General features: G+C 40.2%; 1 protein-coding gene across 1 annotated transcript in view; it reads right to left on the reverse strand.

Annotated features, from left to right (window-relative positions):
• Positions 1–20,049, reverse strand: part of SORCS3 (sortilin related VPS10 domain containing receptor 3) — a 294,771-nt gene that overhangs the window by 97,284 nt on the left and 177,438 nt on the right. The window contains exon 5 of the mRNA XM_009555685.2: positions 12,609–12,682. Within this exon, the coding sequence (XP_009553980.2) occupies positions 12,609–12,682 (74 nt within the window). The remainder of the gene's footprint in view (positions 1–12,608; positions 12,683–20,049) is intronic.

Genomic DNA, 20,049 nt, shown 5'->3' on the forward strand with positions numbered 1-20,049 from the left:
GAAGGAAGGGAGAAGGAAGGGAGAAGGAAGGGAGAAGGAAGGGAGAAGGAAGGGAGAAGGAAGGGAGAAGGAAGGGAGACTTTTTGCAAGACTTTTTTTACCCTTTTTTGTTTTGTTTGTTTGTTTGTTTGTTTTGGGTTTTTTTAAATATTCTAAATTTCAAGTCCTTTGAGGAAACATGAATAAAAAATTTGTTGGGGGAACACTAAAAAATGACACATTTTTAGCTTTGTCTCCTTTCTCATCCTTTTCTTCTCCCCCCCCCTTTCTTTAGACTAGAAAAAGAAAAAACAGAAAAATAGGAGAAGTAGTGGAAAACTGAAATGCAGAAATTATTGCTTACAAAGGTCATTTTGGTGATCAAAATCTAGGCGAAATTATGGGGGCTTGGGGGAAGGGGGTATCCATTCCAGAGGAAGAGTTCATTCTATTTAACCAAAATGCTTCGTTTTCCAATAGAAAATTCAAGAGTAGAACAGTTTGCAGGACATGGGTGGGAGTGGTGTGGTGTGGGGGTTTTTCTTAGCCTTTTGGAAAACATAAATAAAAATGACATATTTAGCCAGCTGTGCTTTGCACAGATCTGTAAAACTCAAGCATAGAGCTTTTGCTTCTCTTTCAAGACTGATCACTGATATATTGACTCTCAACCCTTTCCCTGCATTTGGTTTAAAATCAGTTTAGTGCCTTCTGTATTATGAAGTCCAGTTAATTAATGTTTGTCCAGTGCTTGTCTATCCTCCTTTGAAAGGCAGGAATTCCTATAGATTATAGCTTTTCTTCCCCCCAGAAACATTAAACAGTCCTGTTTCTGACCACTTTAGAAAAGCAAACAGATGCTCAAAGAAGCCTTCAGCTCAGCCCGTCAGTCCTGCAGCCAATGACTTCACCAGAGTTAGTTTCCTCCCCGGAAAGGTATGTTTGGAAGAGTCATAACGTTCCTCTGAGTTTACCTCGTAGCAAAAGTATCTTAATCATGACCTGTTCAAGCCATGTTTTCCACTGAAATAAGGATTCTCAGGTCACTGTGTGCTTAATTGCCCTCATTTATATGAACATTATCTGACTACAAATATAACACGCCTTAAACACTAAGGCTCAAGTAATTCAGCTACTAACAGAGTCCTAGGCAGAATATAATGCCTCTGAAATGCCTTAGAGTGAGAATGTCATTTAATAAATGAATGCAGCAGTAGATGAATAAAAATAAAACTTATATTGTCCAAAGAGGAGATGCCAGTACGAAACTTGGCACAGGCACAATATTTAGGATATGCTGATGAGCCCTGTATACCTGTGGACATTGTTCATTGTATTAATTAAGGAAGGATGAGTCTCCACATCCTCTTTACAAAGTATTGTGAAAAATCACCCTGGGATATCTTCTAATATTCTGGAAATAAATTTGTGCTTTGGTTATGAACTTCAGAGAAAGGCAATGTGAAGAACAAGACTTCCATCACAAACCTTTTGTGACAGTTGTTTCTCTGCATTTAAGATGCTAACCTGAAGAGAACAAATGGCTTATTTCTTTCTGTGACTTTTAACCATCAGCCAAGAAAGGAAGAGAAGGAGAGGAAAGAAGAAGAGGAGGAAGGAGGAGGAGAAAGACAGAGGATACTCTGCTCTGGACCAGCAAGCATGAGTGCACTGATGTGTCTCCTTGCCCCGAAAAAAAAAATAAATCACACTCAATTGGACGTTAAGAGCAAGATGCTCATTCGTCCCAAAATCCACTAGAGGAAAAGACAAAGAAGCAGGAAACAAAAAGGATTCTGGCAGCACATATGCAAAAACAGGCTCTGTCTTTGGAAGCAGCAAGCCTGTGTGGCTATGATGGGTAAAAGCAATGACAGGAGGTCTGCATATCAACATTTACAAGTTTACATTCAAAACAGAAGCATCCTCACAGATAGAATGGAGAGATGAATCAAATGGCCACAGCCTCTTGCAGGTCTCTCCATCACTGGGAGAATGAGACTGTTGCAGGAGAGACAAGAGAAACCACAGAGCTTTTGTGGGTTCCTTTGCTTCAAGTTGGATGGATGAACCAACAATAAGGAGATGAGGCTGCCCAGGGGGCTGAGCAAGCACTAGGCACGCTCCTAGTTCTTCACAATGGCAGAGTCCCAAAGCGTCCCCATCCCCAAAGCTTTTCCCTTTTTGAGCAAGGTTGCTCAGAGCAGAATGCTGCAACAGGAGTTTGTGCTACCCAAACGTCAATAAGTAAAGATGTATGATCAAGCTGTAGGTAAACCAAGAGCTTCTCTTTGTTGGGTTCTTAATCTGTTGTTATAGATGAGAAATAGAAGGGAAGGAAAGAAAGTACAAGGCCAAACGAAAAGCAATACTCTGCTCTTTTCTATCCTTGAGGCATATTCCAAAACGTCAACATACTGTTCAAATCTAATGATTTGTAGAAAGAAAAAAAAAAGGAAAAAAAGAATTCTGGGGAAATTACTGCAGATCCAGAAATGGCTCTAGGGAGTCACTATTACGGATTGCCCTTAAAATCGATATTATAATAGAAGATGTCTCCTTCCTCAAAGATTTTCAATCAAAACGTGAAAACCAAAAATATTGTTAGCAGAATCTAAGAATCTTTCTGAACTCCTTGGCCAAAAACCTGGCAGAGTTTTTGATTTGTTTTTCTTTATTTTTTTCTAATAAAAAGCAGAATTTTCTCCTATGGGAGAAAACCCAGATCTAGCGTAATCTGCTCTGAAGTCTACAAATATTACTTATATTTCCTCAGTCCTTGCTGAGGAAAGTCACAGGTCAGTACGTTTCTCTCTTAAACGAAGCTGTGGAGCTTCTGACATTTCACTAAACACAGAAATGTGTCTATATCCTATTTTCATTGCCTTCTGCCCAATGGAGGACTATTATCTGTGAGATAATTACAGAGCTATGATAACCACTGGTATCTCCTATTCCAATTAGCTCACTACAAATATGGAAGTGAAATAGCCTCACTCACCAGCTTCTCGTCCTTGTTCTGTATATGACCAGCAAGAGACAAGTTACTGAATCAACACTATTTAAAAGAACCTGTAGTGCAGCTAATAGGATACTCCTTCCCACTCTTACATTCTGATGTAGCTTTGTGCTCACAATGCTTAACAATAGCAGAATTAAACTCATCTCATTCTACAGAGGAGGCTCAGGGGAATGCCAGGAAAGGAAGGGATGGGAGTTGCAATTTCTTCTCTTGCTGAGAATGAATTCTGCCTCATATAACTGCTGATGAATTGTCGTTTTAAGAGAGTTTGTTAATTTCCAACAGGCAAAAGGCATAAAGAGGGACCTCTTTATCTTTAATGGTTGCTATTGAGCAACGCAAATGGCTCACGTTTAAATAAATGAAGAAACATCTTGTCTGTTTTGCCATGATAAGACGGTCCTTTCTGCACAGCATGGGCTCAGCTCCTTCAGTTAAATAAAACAACTGGGTTTGTTCGACTTAATGGCAGGCAGACTTCCAAAGGTTCAGTCTGAAGTCAGTTCAGTGAAATTAACTGGAATTTTGTCTGGATCCTTCCTGATTCTTCTTGAGAAAATCTACCTGAAATGCTTTGAAGAATGACTGAAAAACTAGCTTCAGGGAAAACTGGTCTCTAAGAGTATTGATGGACTTACTGAGGATAAATTCTCCATTAGACTGTAATTTTCTCCAGTGCTTCCATCTCCAGCTGCTGTAAAGAAACAAGAGCTGTAAGAATCCCCACAAAGGTGCATCTCTGGAAATCTAAGTGCACCATTTGGGATGAGGTCTGGGGCAGAGGGGAGGCTGGGCTCAAAAAAGCTGCTCAGCTCCCTGATGTCAGCAGGTGTTTTGCCACTGAATAAAACGGCTGGAAAATTATGTCTGCAATTCAGAGTATATGAAAAGGTCATTCCTCAGCTTCTCAGAACAGCAGTGATTTTTAAAACAACTCCCAAAGATCTGTCTGCAAGTCACCTAAAAGCAAGAGGGATTCTCTCCCACAATGAAAATTTGCCCACTTGGCCAGAAAAAAAGAGATTAGTGCAGTGTAGAACAAAGGCCAAAACCTAAGCCAAATCCCTCACAAAAAAAAGTGGTAGAATTTTCCTTGTTAGCCAGAGAGCATAAAATACCATACTACCACCAGCCTGGCAGTCCAGCTTTTGATTAGCTTTGCCAAGTTATGACAGTATGGGCAATCCCCATATGCCTCAGGGAGATGCATTATTCAATATATTAATTAAAGGGCTGGCTTTCATCGCTGCTTCCTACAAAGTATCACAAAGAATTACTCTGGGACTGTTACTGACAGGCTGAAATTAATTTGTGTTTGAGTTCACATGCATCAGGGAGAGACAGAATGAAGTCAGCCCAGGCAAGCTGCATGAGTCTGCAGTACAGCATTTAAGCTCCCAACACTAGCCTGTGAAACACAGCAGTGAAGTTTGGACATCTTACCCTGGTTGTATGAGAATGAAATAGATCCTTCCACCATGGACTGTCCAGAGAGACATGGCATTGGGATCCAGTCCAGGGATCACTCTCAACTGGGAGAAACATTCAACAAATTTCTCCTTAGATCTTTCTTGCTAGTGGTTTATCTGTCCAGTCTCAGACACTTAGTCACAAGAGAGTGAGGGGGATTACAAAGCAATCCAAGATTATCAATTGAGGAAATAAAAGACAAGACCAGCCCCTGGAACATAAAAGAAACCTGATGAGAGACCAAAGCAAAAGGCTTTTTTTTTGACGGCTGAAAGCCCTAACTGCAGCACAATATGTAACATTTAGTGATAATAATTACATTTCAAACCAATGAACAAAAATGTTTCAGCCCTTACTTTTCCGGTCTTCCTAAAACATAACAAAAATCCACAAAACCAAAAATCACTGCCAGCCACGGTACATTAAAGTCATAAGTATGGCTAACATCACAAATTGTACTAAAATCACAACAAATTACAAATTCTAAAAGCTAAATAATATTTATGGAAGGACACCCACAGTTACATTAGTGGAGAAGGAGTAATCCCTCCTTCTTCAAGATATACTGTGTTTCTCAAGCAAAAGTAGGTTAGAAAGAAAAGTTCCTCAAAGGCAACTTATTCCAGAATTGCCCTCTCAGAGGGCACATATCACCTGTTGAAAGAACTCATTCTGGCTGTGATAGCAGCCAGAATTTCAGAGGCAGTATATATATATATATATATATGAATTGTGAGTTTGCTATCATGTAGCTCTTTTCTTGTGGTTCATTTCTTATGTAGTTCATGGGTGTTAAAGGAGAGTTTAAAGTATTTTAAATTATTTCCCTTCATGATCACACACAATCCTTCTTGCCGCTATGCTTTTCTTTTTCTTACTGAAAGAGCTTTGAGCCCAGGGAACCTGAGAGCATGGCATCCACAGGACTCTGTAAAAAAGTCAAACCCTTATTTTCCTGGGAAAGCAGGAAGTGAGGAGAAAAGCATCACAGAATAGCAAAGCCAAGCAATCTACAATCTTTAGGAGTTCTTCCACCACATCAGCCAGTTGCATCAAATTGCCTTTGTCATACAAAACCATTAGTCAACCTAAATTGTAAATATAAATTAGAATCCCAAATATGTTTGCTTTCAGTCCTAAGTAAACTAGAAAATATCCTGTAATACACTTCTAGTAATGTCCTATGAGTTTTTGACACCTTATACAAAGATTCTTTCCTAGATCCAACTATTTGTGTCAATCCCTCATAATTAACTTCTAAAAAAAACCATGAACTGTACTTAACAATGGGAATACCAGTGTGAACATTGCACCGACCGCAGGCACACACAGAACAGAAAGGGCCTCTGTCAAACAATCCTGCAGTGTTTCCCAGAGACAAAAGTGAAGGATTTCCCTTTTCTTAGGGTCATTTCAGATTTTATACTCTTAAATATCCATGAAAGTTATCATAACATCCTTGAAAAAGTGCTCGGAAATCTATAGTTAAAAAATAGGATAGGATTACCTTTAGGAAAAACATGCTCATAGACAAAAGCAAATATAAGATCTACGAAGATTCCTCAAACCTTGTTGATCACTCTTGCAAGCTACCGATGACAGTTATGAAGAATTACATTATAAGCATACTGGACATTTAACTTTGTTATTGGGGACCAATATCTGCTCTGCATCACCGAAGATCAAGGTAGGAATAGGAGTCATGATCCCTCTATTCTGGCTTTATTCAGACACTGTTTCAGACTGCACTCTTTCCCTATTTAAATTTCAAAAGTTCATGTATTGCAAAATGAAATTTATTCACATTTAATAATCACTTAAAAACCATCAAAAAATGTAGAACACTTCAGAGTGCTCCTTTGTTTAACTTTTTTTCAGTCAATAAAAAGCAGCCAATGTTATATCCAGGTTCCATTTCTGTATCTGCCACTGAGTTATCGTGTAATCACAAGCTAGTCAGCTACAACCTAATATTTGGAAATGTTAAATATCTATAGTGCCAACTGCATTAATTTTAGGCACACAAAATTAAAATAAAATCCCTAAACTCACAGTTCCCCACTTGCTCATCTTTTAAGTGAAAAAGTAAAATAAAATTGGTCTTATTATCACCATGGTTTTGTGATCTTTAATTAACTAATGTGACCTTGCAAGGAAATCTTTCAATATATGCCAAGACCTTTTAAGAAATTCTCATTTCCTCCAAACTCTTTTCACAGAGCTTGAGGCTAGAGTTTGAAAAATTTATCCTCAGCCTAGTGCAGCTCATGGCCATGGGAGCTTGAATAACACATCGCAGATGTATGTTATCATTACCCTCTAGGAGAAAAAAACCTTTCCCAGGTGTTCTCACCAACAGGACATGGGAAGCAAATCCCTTAATGCAGGCAAATGAGTCAGCCCACAGGGGCCTTCAGTAATAGATCTCTCTTCTGTCTATGTTTACAGCCACTGCGTATATGCCTCAATGACGCTATAGGTGGTGGTATCCATAGCTGCCAAACTGGAATTATTCCTTCTATCCATAGCTCCATGTACAGTATGGTTTTAATTCTGGAAAACCTCTTATGCAGGATTACTTAATAGTCAATTTGACATTTACAAGACTATGTTTTCTTAACACTAAACTTGGCTGTAAAAAATCAGGCGATGTTTCCCCAGCACTACGCAGTGGCACCATCTGGTAGTTAATGATTAGTGGGATTTACAGGACAGACAGGCACATGTCAGCCTATTCATTTCATTGCTGGCAAACCAGTCAAGAAAGGTAATCTCAGCTGTATTCAAAGGTCACTTCTAGAACTGCTGCTGAAAGTATGTGTGGACACAAATTGGCACTGGAATTAGGAAATATCAGTGCTGTCACAGAGATGAGGGAATAAAAACAAACACAAACCTCTGCCCAACTGCAGATCCAAACCCAGATCATAACCTTTTGAAATTCTGAGGTAAATCCCTTATCTTCTGCTACATTACTCCAAACCAGCCCCCGCTACAGTCTTCATGAAATCTAAGCTGCAAATAAATAGAAGTACACTGGCTAAACTTTATCACTGTTCCTATCCAAAGTCATCAGAAAAAGGATTGAAAACCTTGCCCTCAAGAGACAAAATTTGCTGGCTCATGCCTCTAACAACTGTGATAGAAAAGTTGTAAACTCAAAGCATAGCCTAAGCAGATGCACAGCCCCTTCCATTTTCTGGATTTTTAATTTCTGGAGTTCAAAATGATTGTAGCTGGCATTCATGGATACCAAAACAATCAGAAATCTGGTTGGTTACCACAGAAACAGAAAGAATAAAATTCTGGGGAGACTTAGTGAAGGAATCAGCAGTGTATTTGAGAACTGCTTGTTAAACCACATTTTTCCTATTTGCCCATACTAACACAGCTTCTTGAAGTCAGGCTATTACACGTCATATTTTCGTCCTCCTGCTGTCTCTCCCCTCCTGTTTTGTTGGTGTTTTCTGTCCAGCTTTTGTCACTAGTGTGTATTTCAGTGCCTTTCACTGACTAGGCTCACCCTGGGCACTGACTTCAGTGTTCCAAATATCCCCATAGCCATAAGAAATACTGTGCAGGTTTCTCATTCTTCCACACAAATGGGTCTTCCCCCCTGTTCCTGCTCCTGGGCTTTCACAGAATCATGTGGATGAAATAAATAAATGATCAAAGGATAAAATGTCTGGAGATAACGGGCAAAAAATGGAAAATTGTCCCACACCCACTGCTTCGTATTCCCAGTGATAACAGGAGGCAGGAAACATGAATGGGTTCTCTAGCAAAGACCAGCCTGGGAAGGCCCTAAGAAAGGGCATGGGTGTCCCAGGGAGTACAGCTCTATCCTCTGCACAGCATGGCAATCTCTGTGTCTGCTCAGAAAACATAGGCAAGGCCTCCAAAGACAGATGGACAGGGGATGATATTCACAGCCATTTAGCTGATTAGCAGAAAACATAAGGCAGCTTGTGGAACTCCATATTTTAAAGAATTATGCCATAAGATTACTAAAGCACTTCATATGTCACTAAAGCATCTTTTAAGTCTCTAGAGCCCTTCAGTGCTCTTAATCCACTGCTGTAGCACCTGATATCACAGTACTTGAGTACTTTACCCACTACATAAAACAAGCAAAAGAAATGCTCTCCTACCTCAGTCTTACCTAGGTGGGTAACAAGGTAGAGTCAGCTTGAGTCACCCAACATGACATGGAAAAACAGTGGTCCAGCAAAGTGCCAAACAAGGCTTGGTGAATGCTCCATTAAACCAACTGTCTTGCCCATCTGCCTACTGCCATTGTCCCACCACAGGAAAAGGTAGGGGTAGTAAAGCAATTCAAGGACAATTCAAGTTCTTTGAGTTCTTATCTGCACAGAGGCAGTATTTAGTCAGCACAGAACAACCATGTGTTTTACAGACAAAGAAGCTTCCCCAACTTTTCCACAATGCAAAATATGGACTATATTTTTTATATACCTCCACATCATAGCACAGGTGTTTAGGTTATAGTGACAGAAAATGAACAGGGCCCAGAGGGAGCTGTGGAAATATGTTTTGAAAGAAAAAAACATTGAATAAGTCTTTAACATACTTTGCACCCATTCTGGTTTCAGTAATCTTGAGTAATTTAAGTGATGAGTGATCTGGGAATTTCTGTATCACATTAGCATAAGCTGCTATTTCCAGTCTTACAGGATCCTAAGTTATTAAAATCTCTGAGGCCAAGGCACGTGGGAGCCAAATCTGAATGCCTGCACTCACATCAAGTAACACATTCTGTTCAAGCTCTTCCACTGCCACCCGTGGGTGTAACTAACAAATGAATCACTACTACAGAAGTAGAGATCTCAAATCCTAGTTTTTATGAGTGTCCCAAAGGTGGTTCTCAGCGCATGCACAAACTTCGAGCCTACTGCAGAAACCGATGACAGATGCCCCATAAACTGTGGGACGTGTGACACCCATATGGGACCAGAACACAGAACTACAACTCAGTGATGAGCACCAACACGCAGGACTAAGGAAAGAAGTTGAAGGTAAGAGCCACGATACAAAGCCACAGATAGGCATTGGAGCTTAGGACTTTATTTTTGACCAGTGGGGAGCCATCACAGATGCTGCCTGTCAGAGCTACAGCAAAATGCAGAGTGACCTGACCTGTGTGTCCGTGGCTACTAGACAGGTGAGCAAAAATTCACACCCCAACCTCACGACATCTGATGCAATCATAATTTTCTCCTGGTCTTAAAGTCTCTGTATCTGAGCTCTCCCAGGGAGGTGTAATTATTTTGAAAGGTCTCAGAGAGAAAAATAAGACCTCTCCCTGTCAGGATGACTGATCCCATGAACTTGGTGAAGATTATAGTCTTCATAAGCCTATTTTTCTCACGGCAGCCTGAGAGATGAAAGCCATGCTTTGAAGGCAAAAACACTAGACAAAGGTTGCCCCAGGTAAGGCCAGATGCATTCAAATCAGATGAAGACTGCCCCATTTGATGAAGAATGCTTACCCAAGCTCCTACTAATAAACAACACAGAGCAGCACAAACAAACAGCTCACCTCTTATTTTGGCATCTCCCTTTCATTATGATTTGACCTCTCATGGAAGTTTTAATTAAGAAGTTAAATAATGTAATATCTGATATGCTGATGAACTCTGCAGAGTAATGGCTCACGTCCCTCTGTAACTTACACCTACACACATTTCCTCCCTCTTTCATAGCCTAATAAAAAGAAATTGTCAAATTCCCAAAGCTAAAGCGTTGCCCTTGCATTTCCTTTTCTGTGCACACCTTACAAGCCAGAACTTGTAAGCCATCATAGTCTGCAGCTTTAAAAAGAAAGAAAGAAAAATAAAGAAAGAAATCAGACAGCTAAGGGGAGTTATTATGTTCCAAAATTTCAACATCTCTGACCCCTGCACTACAAATTGGTTCAAATCTCTCTCATTCTGGGAAAAACCTAATTCAGTCTATTGGAAAGTTTATTGTCAGTGGGATTCTACTGTTTCTGAGTGGAATAAAGATTTTTTTTTTAGGTCTATGCCATATGAGTTTTAACTAGAGAAGACCTCTACATTTTCTAAGAGAAAGAGACAGTTAGAGGCTTTATATAATGCAGTGTTAAAAAGCAGCATTCAAACTGTGCAGCCAAAAAGCTGAATGAAAAATGAGGCATGTTGTGGAAAACAATCTACAGGCTTGGGTGTCAAATGAACAGAGACAAACAGGCAATTTCCACTAACCTTTATTACATAAAACTAGAAAATAAACCACAGCAACACAACCTCTTCTTCAGAAAGAGATTCTACTTTGTTCCCAAGTCAGCTCAGCCCTTGTACTTCATTCTCCAGGAAACTTTCTCCCCTAAGATCAACTGTGCTATTTGAAGGGTAGGGCACAATTATACCATAGAACCAAGTATTCTACTCCACAGAAGGACACACCTGGAGAGGATCAACACCTTTGTCATGTGCACCTAGCATGACTAGTGAAATCAGAGGATTTTGGATAGTCAGGTCAATCAGCCACCTGCTACCATAACCAGAAGAACATAACCACCTTTCCTTCACTAAGGAAATGTGAAACAGTGACACAGTCAGACAAGATTCTAGAGCTTTGATACATTTTGCCGGTCTATGTGACTTAGGAGCCTTACAGCTTCCTTTCCTAGATGTTCAAAAACCTTCTTACACTGCCCAAAGGCCACAAGCTTACTCAGGGAAATATCCAGACTTGTTGCCAAAAAGCCACATTTTAAATGTGGGAGTCTAAAGTTGTTTAAAAGAGACTTGCAGAAGGACCTAGGCAACCTGAAAATCCTATGACGCATCTAGACATTAGGAAGAATTTCTTCACCATGAGAATGGCACAGGTTGCCCAGGGAGGCTGTGGCTGCCCCGTCCCTGGAGGTGTTCAAGGCCAGGTTGGATGGGGCCTTGGGCAGCCTGATCCAGTGGGATGTCCCTGCCCAGGACAGAGGGGTTGGAACTAGATGATCTTTAAGGTCTCTTCCAACTCAAACTATTCTATGATTCTATGATCTGTCTCCACTTAAAGGTCCAGAGATACAGCAAATCCAATCTACAGATATTTTTGGCCTGGATTCCACATATTTTTAATTATACACAAGAATTTCTATGAGAATTTGACTCTTACAATATATACATCATGCTTTGCAAGTGGGAGTCAATTCTTAAGTCATCCGAGTCGTTTTTATTCTTGACTCAGAAAAATAAGAGACTCTGGTTTCTTAATATTACAATCTCTTTTTGGCTTTAATGACCAGGCACTTCTTCAAATATTCATAGATTTTGTAAATCAACCCTTCTGCATGTCATCATCTGGCATGGAGTATAGCACTAAGAATCTGATTCAAGCCCCGAATCCTAGATTCAACTGCAGAAGACTGCTCCTGGGTTTTCTCTTTCTCTCTGAATTCAATTCTTGGGCTTTCACATGGACAGAAGTTTGGAAAAATGGCATCTGAAAGGAAGGAGCTTGGAGACAGGAACTAAATTTGTTTGATCATCTGCTTTTAAGATATACTCTCAGTTTTAGAGGCTTATGCTTGGGAAATGGAAAGGAGGATAGCCACAAAGCAGATTCTTAGCAAACTGTTCACAGATCCTGGGCTCTCACCAGTCAGTAGAAAGAAAGTGGCTCCTCAAAGTGATTCAAAGCAGAGTCTGAATCATCCCTTCTTGTGGTAGTTGCATAAGGAGACTGGTCAGAGTGGCTTTGCGCAAAGACTGTTGTAGGCTAAATTAGCTCTCAAAAGAGTTTTAAAATAGGAGGTCTAATGATGATAGCTTTGTCATCGAAGCCATGGGTGGTTTCTCTGTGCTACTGCAAGTAAGTATATAACAAAGAAGCAGGCGTTTTGCAATTACCAAAACACTTGCACTCATCTGTACAAGACAGTTCTGACACCACTGTTATCAGACAAGAATGAGGTACAAACATTCAGCTACAGCACCTCAAGGTACATACTATGGATTGAGTAGATAACATAGGTGAACACCAAAACCAAGGGCATACTTAGTGTTCAGGTAATGAAACCAATGCCTTGAAGCTAGATGCCCTTCCTCCCTCCATGACCTGTCCAAAACAATCAAAGCCTGAGGGCATAACTCACCAGTAAAACCTGTTTGGAGTGACCCGCTCATGCATGAGATGCCATTTTCTTCCAAAGTCCATGGAGCAGTAAAGCTGAAACACAGAGAGAGAGAGGAAGTATAAACTTTGAGGAAGACTGGAAGGACTGCCGCTAAACAAAGGATTAAAATCAGCTCAGATTAAAGAACAGGAATAGATTGTCCTTTACAGTTATCGAGCAGCATCACTGCCAGGGAAGGGCAATAAGGCACTCATCTCTTCGCATTTAATGCAGACTCAGATGCTGAGACTCAAAACCAGGTTGGCTCTTCCAAAACCTTTTCAAGCATTTTTGTGCTTCCTGATTTCAGTTGTCAACACATTCACTTTGACAATACTGACATATGACAAAGCTGGCAGTCCTCCTGGCTCTTTTAGCGCAACAGAAAGCATGTTGGGCTTCTTTAGCCCAACAGACGCATTGATGACATGTAAACTCCTAACATTAAATAGAATGAAAGACGAAAAAGAGTAGTTAACATGACTATGATGTGGTAGGTAGTGACTCTATACTGAGGGTCACACTGCGATTCATTTTTATGTTGTGGATTAAATCTCTCCCCTGTGTGGGAAAGAAAATGGAAATTGCCCTAATTTACAACTTTTGTGTTCAGAACAAGGTCTAAATTCTGAAGTAAGTTAGAAAGCAATCTGTTCATTAGTTAAACATTAAAGACAGTGAAGTGGTTCTTGAAAGCCAAATTTTCAATCTAATGATCATTTTATGTCTTTCTGGGTAACAAATGGTACAGCTGTAATGTAACCAATTTTCCAGGCAACTCCACAATAAGTCTCATAGATTTTCTTCATCCATACATGGCTTAACACCACAAATACCATTCTTCATACAGTTAGTTTATTACCTACGATCCACTCATTCATAATCAAAGCATACATAAACTCCTTTTCTCCAACTTCGAGCAAGTCTGGTTCTTCGGAAAAAAAAAACCACTTTGAGAAATAACTATTCTGCTTTATAACTAGATCACAGAGAAATAAATAGCAGGCAGTGTTTTGAACAAGATTTCAAATAAATTTCAGCTGAAGTAAATTCTGGCTTGATAAAATAGGGGTTGATTGCAGCCTAAGGAGGTAGATAACAGAGCTGAGAAACTTAAAAGCTTGTTATATCCAAATTTAGGTCCTTAATGGGAAAACAATATCATCTGAGTAAAGGTTCTGTATTTGATTTGTTTTTGAGTAACTGGATTTACAAACCAGAGACAGGTCCATGTTCAGATTAGAAGGGTTCACAACCTAGTGATGTGTACTATGGCACAGCTATGATGGATGGCTAAGTGTGACTGGGAAGATAAACTCTATATGCTCACATTGAATATTAAAGTTCCTGGAATAGGCAGTACTATTGACCACCGAGATCCAGCAGCCACATCAGCACTGGATCACAGAACAATTTACAAGAGTGATTAGAAGGGGTTGTTTGAACAGCGTCCAAAGCGTGAGGCAGCTGATTAATTCTTACTATGTTTGTACTCAACTACACAACCAAACCGCTGTATAGCTAGCTAAAAGAAACCCAAAACCTGAAATTCAGACCCCATCAAGTCTAACACAAGTGGTATAGGTAAAGACAAAAGAATCAGTCCTTTGCATTTACATCAATTGGAAATCCAGTTTCTGCCAATGGCAGCTCAAGCTGCCAGTGAATAAAGCACATGAGAGGAAAAGAGATGGAAGAAGGTATCCTCCAGTCTTCAAAACTGGGTTCCAATTACATAGACTTGACTGCAACTAACATCACTGAGCCTGTGGTAAGAAATATTAGGAAAGATTTTCTGTCCTATGTTCTTCAGGAGATCAGTCATAGTCTGAATATTCTGATTTGGCCATATTTCTTTGGCACTGCCACAATGTAAGGTAAGATACTGCACTAAAAGCCCACATTATCTGGGCTTCTTCTGTTTTTCTGGTCGAGCAATCAGAGTGATAGTCTGAAAAAATAGAGTACAGAATCCTCTGTCCCAAAAGGAATTCTCTGCCGACACAAAAATAAAGCATTGCTTATCTTCTCTAATTAAAGAAGCCAGAAAAACAAAACTTTTTCTCCGAATTCAAGGATAGGCTTATGAAGTCAATATCAAGGCTATACATCAAGAAGGTAAACAGCAAATATTTATGCAAACAGCATCACATCCTTTCTTCTGAAGGAACATCTGGATTCTTAGAAACAATAACTGACAATCCACACTACATGAGTCAAATCTCAGTAGTGCTACAACTCTGCTTTGATATTAGCATGGTGGTTGCCAGCAATATTCCTTAAGTCATTTCACATGGTTTTACACATACAAGGACCTCTGCACACAGACTGAATTGCATCAAACAACTAGGCTATCCTTTCCATTTCCTGACTGCGGGCACAACATACAGATTGAGCCACAGCGCTGCACAAATCACAGGCTTCAGGCAGCTTAGCCTAAGTTAACTCCCATTCACAACCAAGTGCAAGTGGGACTACCATCCCTATTGTATTCTGCAACAGATTAACCATTCTTATCATAGGAGGAAAGGACTAGCAAAATACATCAATTTCCTTAGATTCTCCTTTATCTTTTGCCCCTAGCGTTTCCTTTTCTTCTGCAGCTGCATAACAGCAGTAGCTACAGAAAGCTCAGTGGCATGAAGCACAATCTCTTTTGCGCTACTCTTCTCTCCCACAATGTCTCGTTCAGGGAGCACCTTTCTGTATCAAGTTAAAAACCAGAGACCAGCTACTGAGTACATTTTTCCTGCTTTCTTCCTATTAAACCTCTGACTGACTGATAGTAGAAGGATTAAACTGAACTTGTAGCCTTTAGGTGATTTCAGATAAAAAGATAGTAGGATATTATTCATTTAAAGAAGTTTTAGTTATTTATTCACCTATTTATTCTAGGCATTCACTCTTATTTTTAATCGGATGATTGAGTCTTAAAGCTGTAGGACAGAACAAACTCCTGAAAGGTGTCTCTGGCCCAGTTCACCTTTATAGTATTATTTACAGATGTGAATGTAAAGGTTAATGTTAAATTACTAAATAAAACATACATAATAAAGTATTTTCTAGTATTGTCTAATTGATTTTAAATACAAATAATCCATAGGTCACCTAGATTGTTTCAGACCTGTTGACTGTTTCAGACCTATCACTTCATGAGCCTACCTGTATGATGCTTAAGAATCTCATCTACTCTTGTAGCAGACAACGGGGGCTTTTACTAGGCATGACTCTAGTATTCCTGTTTATCCACAGACTGTCAGGAGAGACTCCCACAGAGCCAAGAGGATTCAGCATTGCATATAAAATAAATATAACCTTCAATGTGGTCTCAGACCTGATTAAGTATCACCCTGAAAGTATCACCTTCATCACACTAGCAGTATCCAAGAGCAGCTCTGCTTCCACATCTGCCTTTGAAGACATCCCAGCTCAGTAGTACAGGTGCAGTCCTGGGGAATGGGTACTGAGCACTGGAGAAAACCCACCCATGCTCAGGAGCGTAGTTAGTCTTAACATTAAAAAAAGAACAGGTCATACATACATCAAGAAGGTAAAGAGCAAATGTTTATCCAAACAGCATCAGAATGCTCCACGCTCGAGGATCGTAGAGTCAGAGATATCATATCCACCAACACAGTCCCACATTACACACAATCTGTGCGAGGAAAAGACTTTGGCAGCCCAAGTGATATACAATTTTATTTCACCACAGGCCAGAACTTCAATTCATGATTGTCTTGCTTTGTGCAACTCTGAATAACAAGGATATTGCATACCACAGGCAGAATATTAATTTTTCAAACTCCAAGAATACTTGCAGCATTTTAAACACCAGCATTGCTTCTGAGATAAAGTAGCAAGCCCCTTAAAGAAGATTTATCCCTTGTGTCAGAATCTATGTCACGAACATATGCAACATGCCAGAAACAGCCAGAACTGCAGAGCTGGAAAGGAAGGAGTTATACACACACATACACACACAGTGTTGCATATGAAGAACTCCACTGCTATAATTCTCTGCTACAAACTCTCATGGTAACACATCCAGCTGGCTTGCTTGGATGATCTTGTTCGGGGCTCTGTTAATGTATTTCAGGTGTTTTGTTTATTTTCCCAGTGAAAGCTAGCAAAAAAGTACAAAAGGATGATATCAAGCATCTAAACCGAAGCACTGTGAGAAACTGGCCCACTTAAACTCCACTTATGAAGAGAGGCAAGAAGAAGCAATGAAGGAAAAACATGGAAAACACAGGAAGATATCCAACCCCCTGATGTTAGCCATCCATGTCTGAGGGAGTCACCACAGCTGAGTTTTAGACAGGCAAGAAACAGGCTGAAAAGAAGCACTTCTAGAGCACAATTCCCATACTATGATACACTTCTAAAATTGCTTATTATTCATGCCCTAGAAGCCTCTATTTCTCTCTATAGACACTAAAAGAAGTCCACAGTGACCAGCACAGAAACAGATAATCCCACCACCGAAAGGTGACTTAGTTGAGATGGATTTCATGTTAGGATCCCTCTTCCCAGGTTGACCTACTTGGTCTTCCTGAGGGAGGCATGCAGAAGACTGAAGCTTCAGCCCAAGCTGAAGAAAGGCCATGTATAAAACAGCCTGGGAACACTTCACCACAGCAAGAGGCTCACTGAAGATGTCATGTATAGATTTAGAAGCAATAGACCACAGACTAAAGAAATTCTAAGAGTTTTGACTATATTTATAGACTTTTTGCTCAAACATAGAAGAATTAGGGCATCAGGAACATACACAAAAAGCTTATATCCAAATAAAATCAAATGCTCTTTGAAACAGGGCCTGTTGGCTTGAGCAAACATCTTGATAGAATCTCAGCAGCTTACTGTCAGCCAGGCAGCCCTGGAGCTACTTTTGAGTTTGCAAATGATCGTGTCAGATAAAGAGAGGAAAAACAGCTGCATTATGTGTACTTAAAGGAACAATTAATTTATTACATGCAAAATTATACTTCTCTCAGACAATATATCCAGCTGATGATGGAAAGATGTATTCATATTAATCCAGTAGAGTGAGAGTTGCCCTAGCGGGGATTAGTGGGCAGCAGCTGACACATGGCAACATGATGGAAGAGGAGGAACAGATTAGCATAGCCTGCCATGTCCTCAGAAGAGCACGATCCCAAGCAGTAGCTTGGATTGCTTACATGAAAAGATGGCTCTGATCCTAGAAAAGCACAAAAGCAAACTAACACCTTCTCAGTCAGAGCTGGCGGGAAAAATCTATGAGATGTGTGGAGGGTTCCTGCCAAAAAATCAAACTGGGACAGAAGAAAAATAAAATTAGGTCAACATTTTTGTAGGAAATTGGACTGCATGCAAGCGGTCTGCAAAAAGTAACTCAGAAAAGCAAGTCTGTTGCAGGGTGTTAAATTTTCTCTACAGAGGAAAAATGAACACAATCACTGGAAAAAAAAATTAGAGGCTCAGAAACTGAGGAAAAAGTTGTAAAACACTCAGAAAATTACAAAATGTGTCTTTTCTCTAGGCTTCTGTGTTACAGATTAAATTACAAAAGGAGAAGGTGATGCCATCATTAACATGCCAGAAAGTTCATCCATAGAAGGAAAATGAACTGGAAGAAAAACTCGCAATACTTTTCAGCCTTGAGAGTACAGAACAGAGAAGCCACGTCTGACAACTGCCAGACATGACCCGTCACATGCAACAAGAGGGCCACATGCAACAAATTCAAACTGCAGCGAAAATGTTTCATGAGATGATAACATCAACATTTTTTCTAAAGGTACACAGAGCAACTGCGTACTGCAGGAGAAATGTTTTCCAAGGTCTTGGAATAATATTCTGCATAGAATAAATGGTTGGCCTTCACTTCACCTACTACAAAGAAAGCTCTTTTTTCCACACACAAAATTCGACACGGGAAGGACTTAATAAGGTTGCCTCTTCCATTAGAGATGTAAAACTGTTGGTTTTCTCCTTCTCGTAGTTCCACACACTAAATCCACTGTGAAGAACCCCCACGACAATCCTGCAGCCATCAGGTGCCCTCAGGCACTGGCGTGGTGTGCCTTTAGGAGCAGAGCAGTGCAACAAAAGACAGATGACAGAATCATGAAGAATTAGATGACAAGACAGACAGGATAGATTTGGTGTAGTCACAAAACTAGCAGTTGATACTACAGAAACCCTTCCTACTCCTATATCACATCTTTGATCTTACCTTCCTTGCCTATCTTCCACCCTTTCTTTTTTGATGACAGCGGGATACCTTTCCCTTGCACAGGACCAGTATAATGTTTAAGCTGTGGGGTCTATACAGTGCCTTTTCTCAAGTTCTCACGTGAAGCAGGACATGTTACTTGCCATATAACAGGGAGAGGACTCAGGTCTAGCATGCTTCAGTTAGGTGGCTGAAACCAGGTCAGGAGAAAAGTTTACCGTAGAAGGGGCTTTATTACTTAGAGTAGAACAGACTGCATTCAAGGAAAGATTCAAGGCCTTCCTCCAATTCCTCTGTTCCACCATTCCTCTCAGTCTGAGCCTTAATGAGACACTGCTCGAGAGTCAGTCACCATCAGGAGACACAGGGGCTACTGTCACCTTCAAGCCGATAATAAACTCAAGAACAATGCTATCCTCTCTGCTTGTTCCCTCTACCACCTCCCAGGGAAATACCTGTCCTTGCCACCTTGCTTTGCTCTGGCTCCAGAGGAACCAAGAACTGAAGCTTGGAAATGCTTCTGGACCTTTAGAGAAGGGAAAGAAAAGCTTCTTGCTCTCATTTCTTGCCACATGCTGCCAGAAATCACAATTCATATAAGGTATCCTTGACAGCTCCACGCTAAAGAAACTAAAAATAAATCCTGCTTCTTGAGCCAAAAGATTTGTGGAACAGCTGGTGAAGCTAAGCTTAGGAGAAAGAAGTCTACCAGCACCATATTTATGGGCTTTGTTTACACAGAGTTGTAAAAGCTAGTAATTGTAATGAAAACAAATGGACCAGTTTATACCTCAGCTTTGATTTCCTTTCCAGGTGATTAAAGGCTGCATCAAGAGACCTCATTACAGCCGAAGGTTCTTCTCTAGCATAGTACAGCCAAATTGTCTCAGGCATGGAAAGAGAATGTGCCCAAAGACTGCTGTGTGTCTGAGACTCACCAGAACTGTTTGTTTCCCTACAGATGTTGAAGGTGCATTTGAAATGGACCATTCTGGTGAGAAGCTGGCCTAGATGGAATTTAAATACTCATCTGTTCCATACAGAGAGGTGTATGTGTGGAAGCATCAGAAGATAGGTAGTTCTCTTTGCACATTAAACTCTAATACTGAAATATTTCACAAGCTGCCTGGCAAAAGTAGATCTTCAGATGAAAGAAACTGACACTCAACCACACTATTACAAGAAACTGCTCAGGGATCT

This window comes from Cuculus canorus, chromosome 7, assembly GCF_017976375.1.
Source record: "Cuculus canorus isolate bCucCan1 chromosome 7, bCucCan1.pri, whole genome shotgun sequence".
NCBI classification, from domain to species: domain Eukaryota; kingdom Metazoa; phylum Chordata; class Aves; order Cuculiformes; family Cuculidae; genus Cuculus; species Cuculus canorus.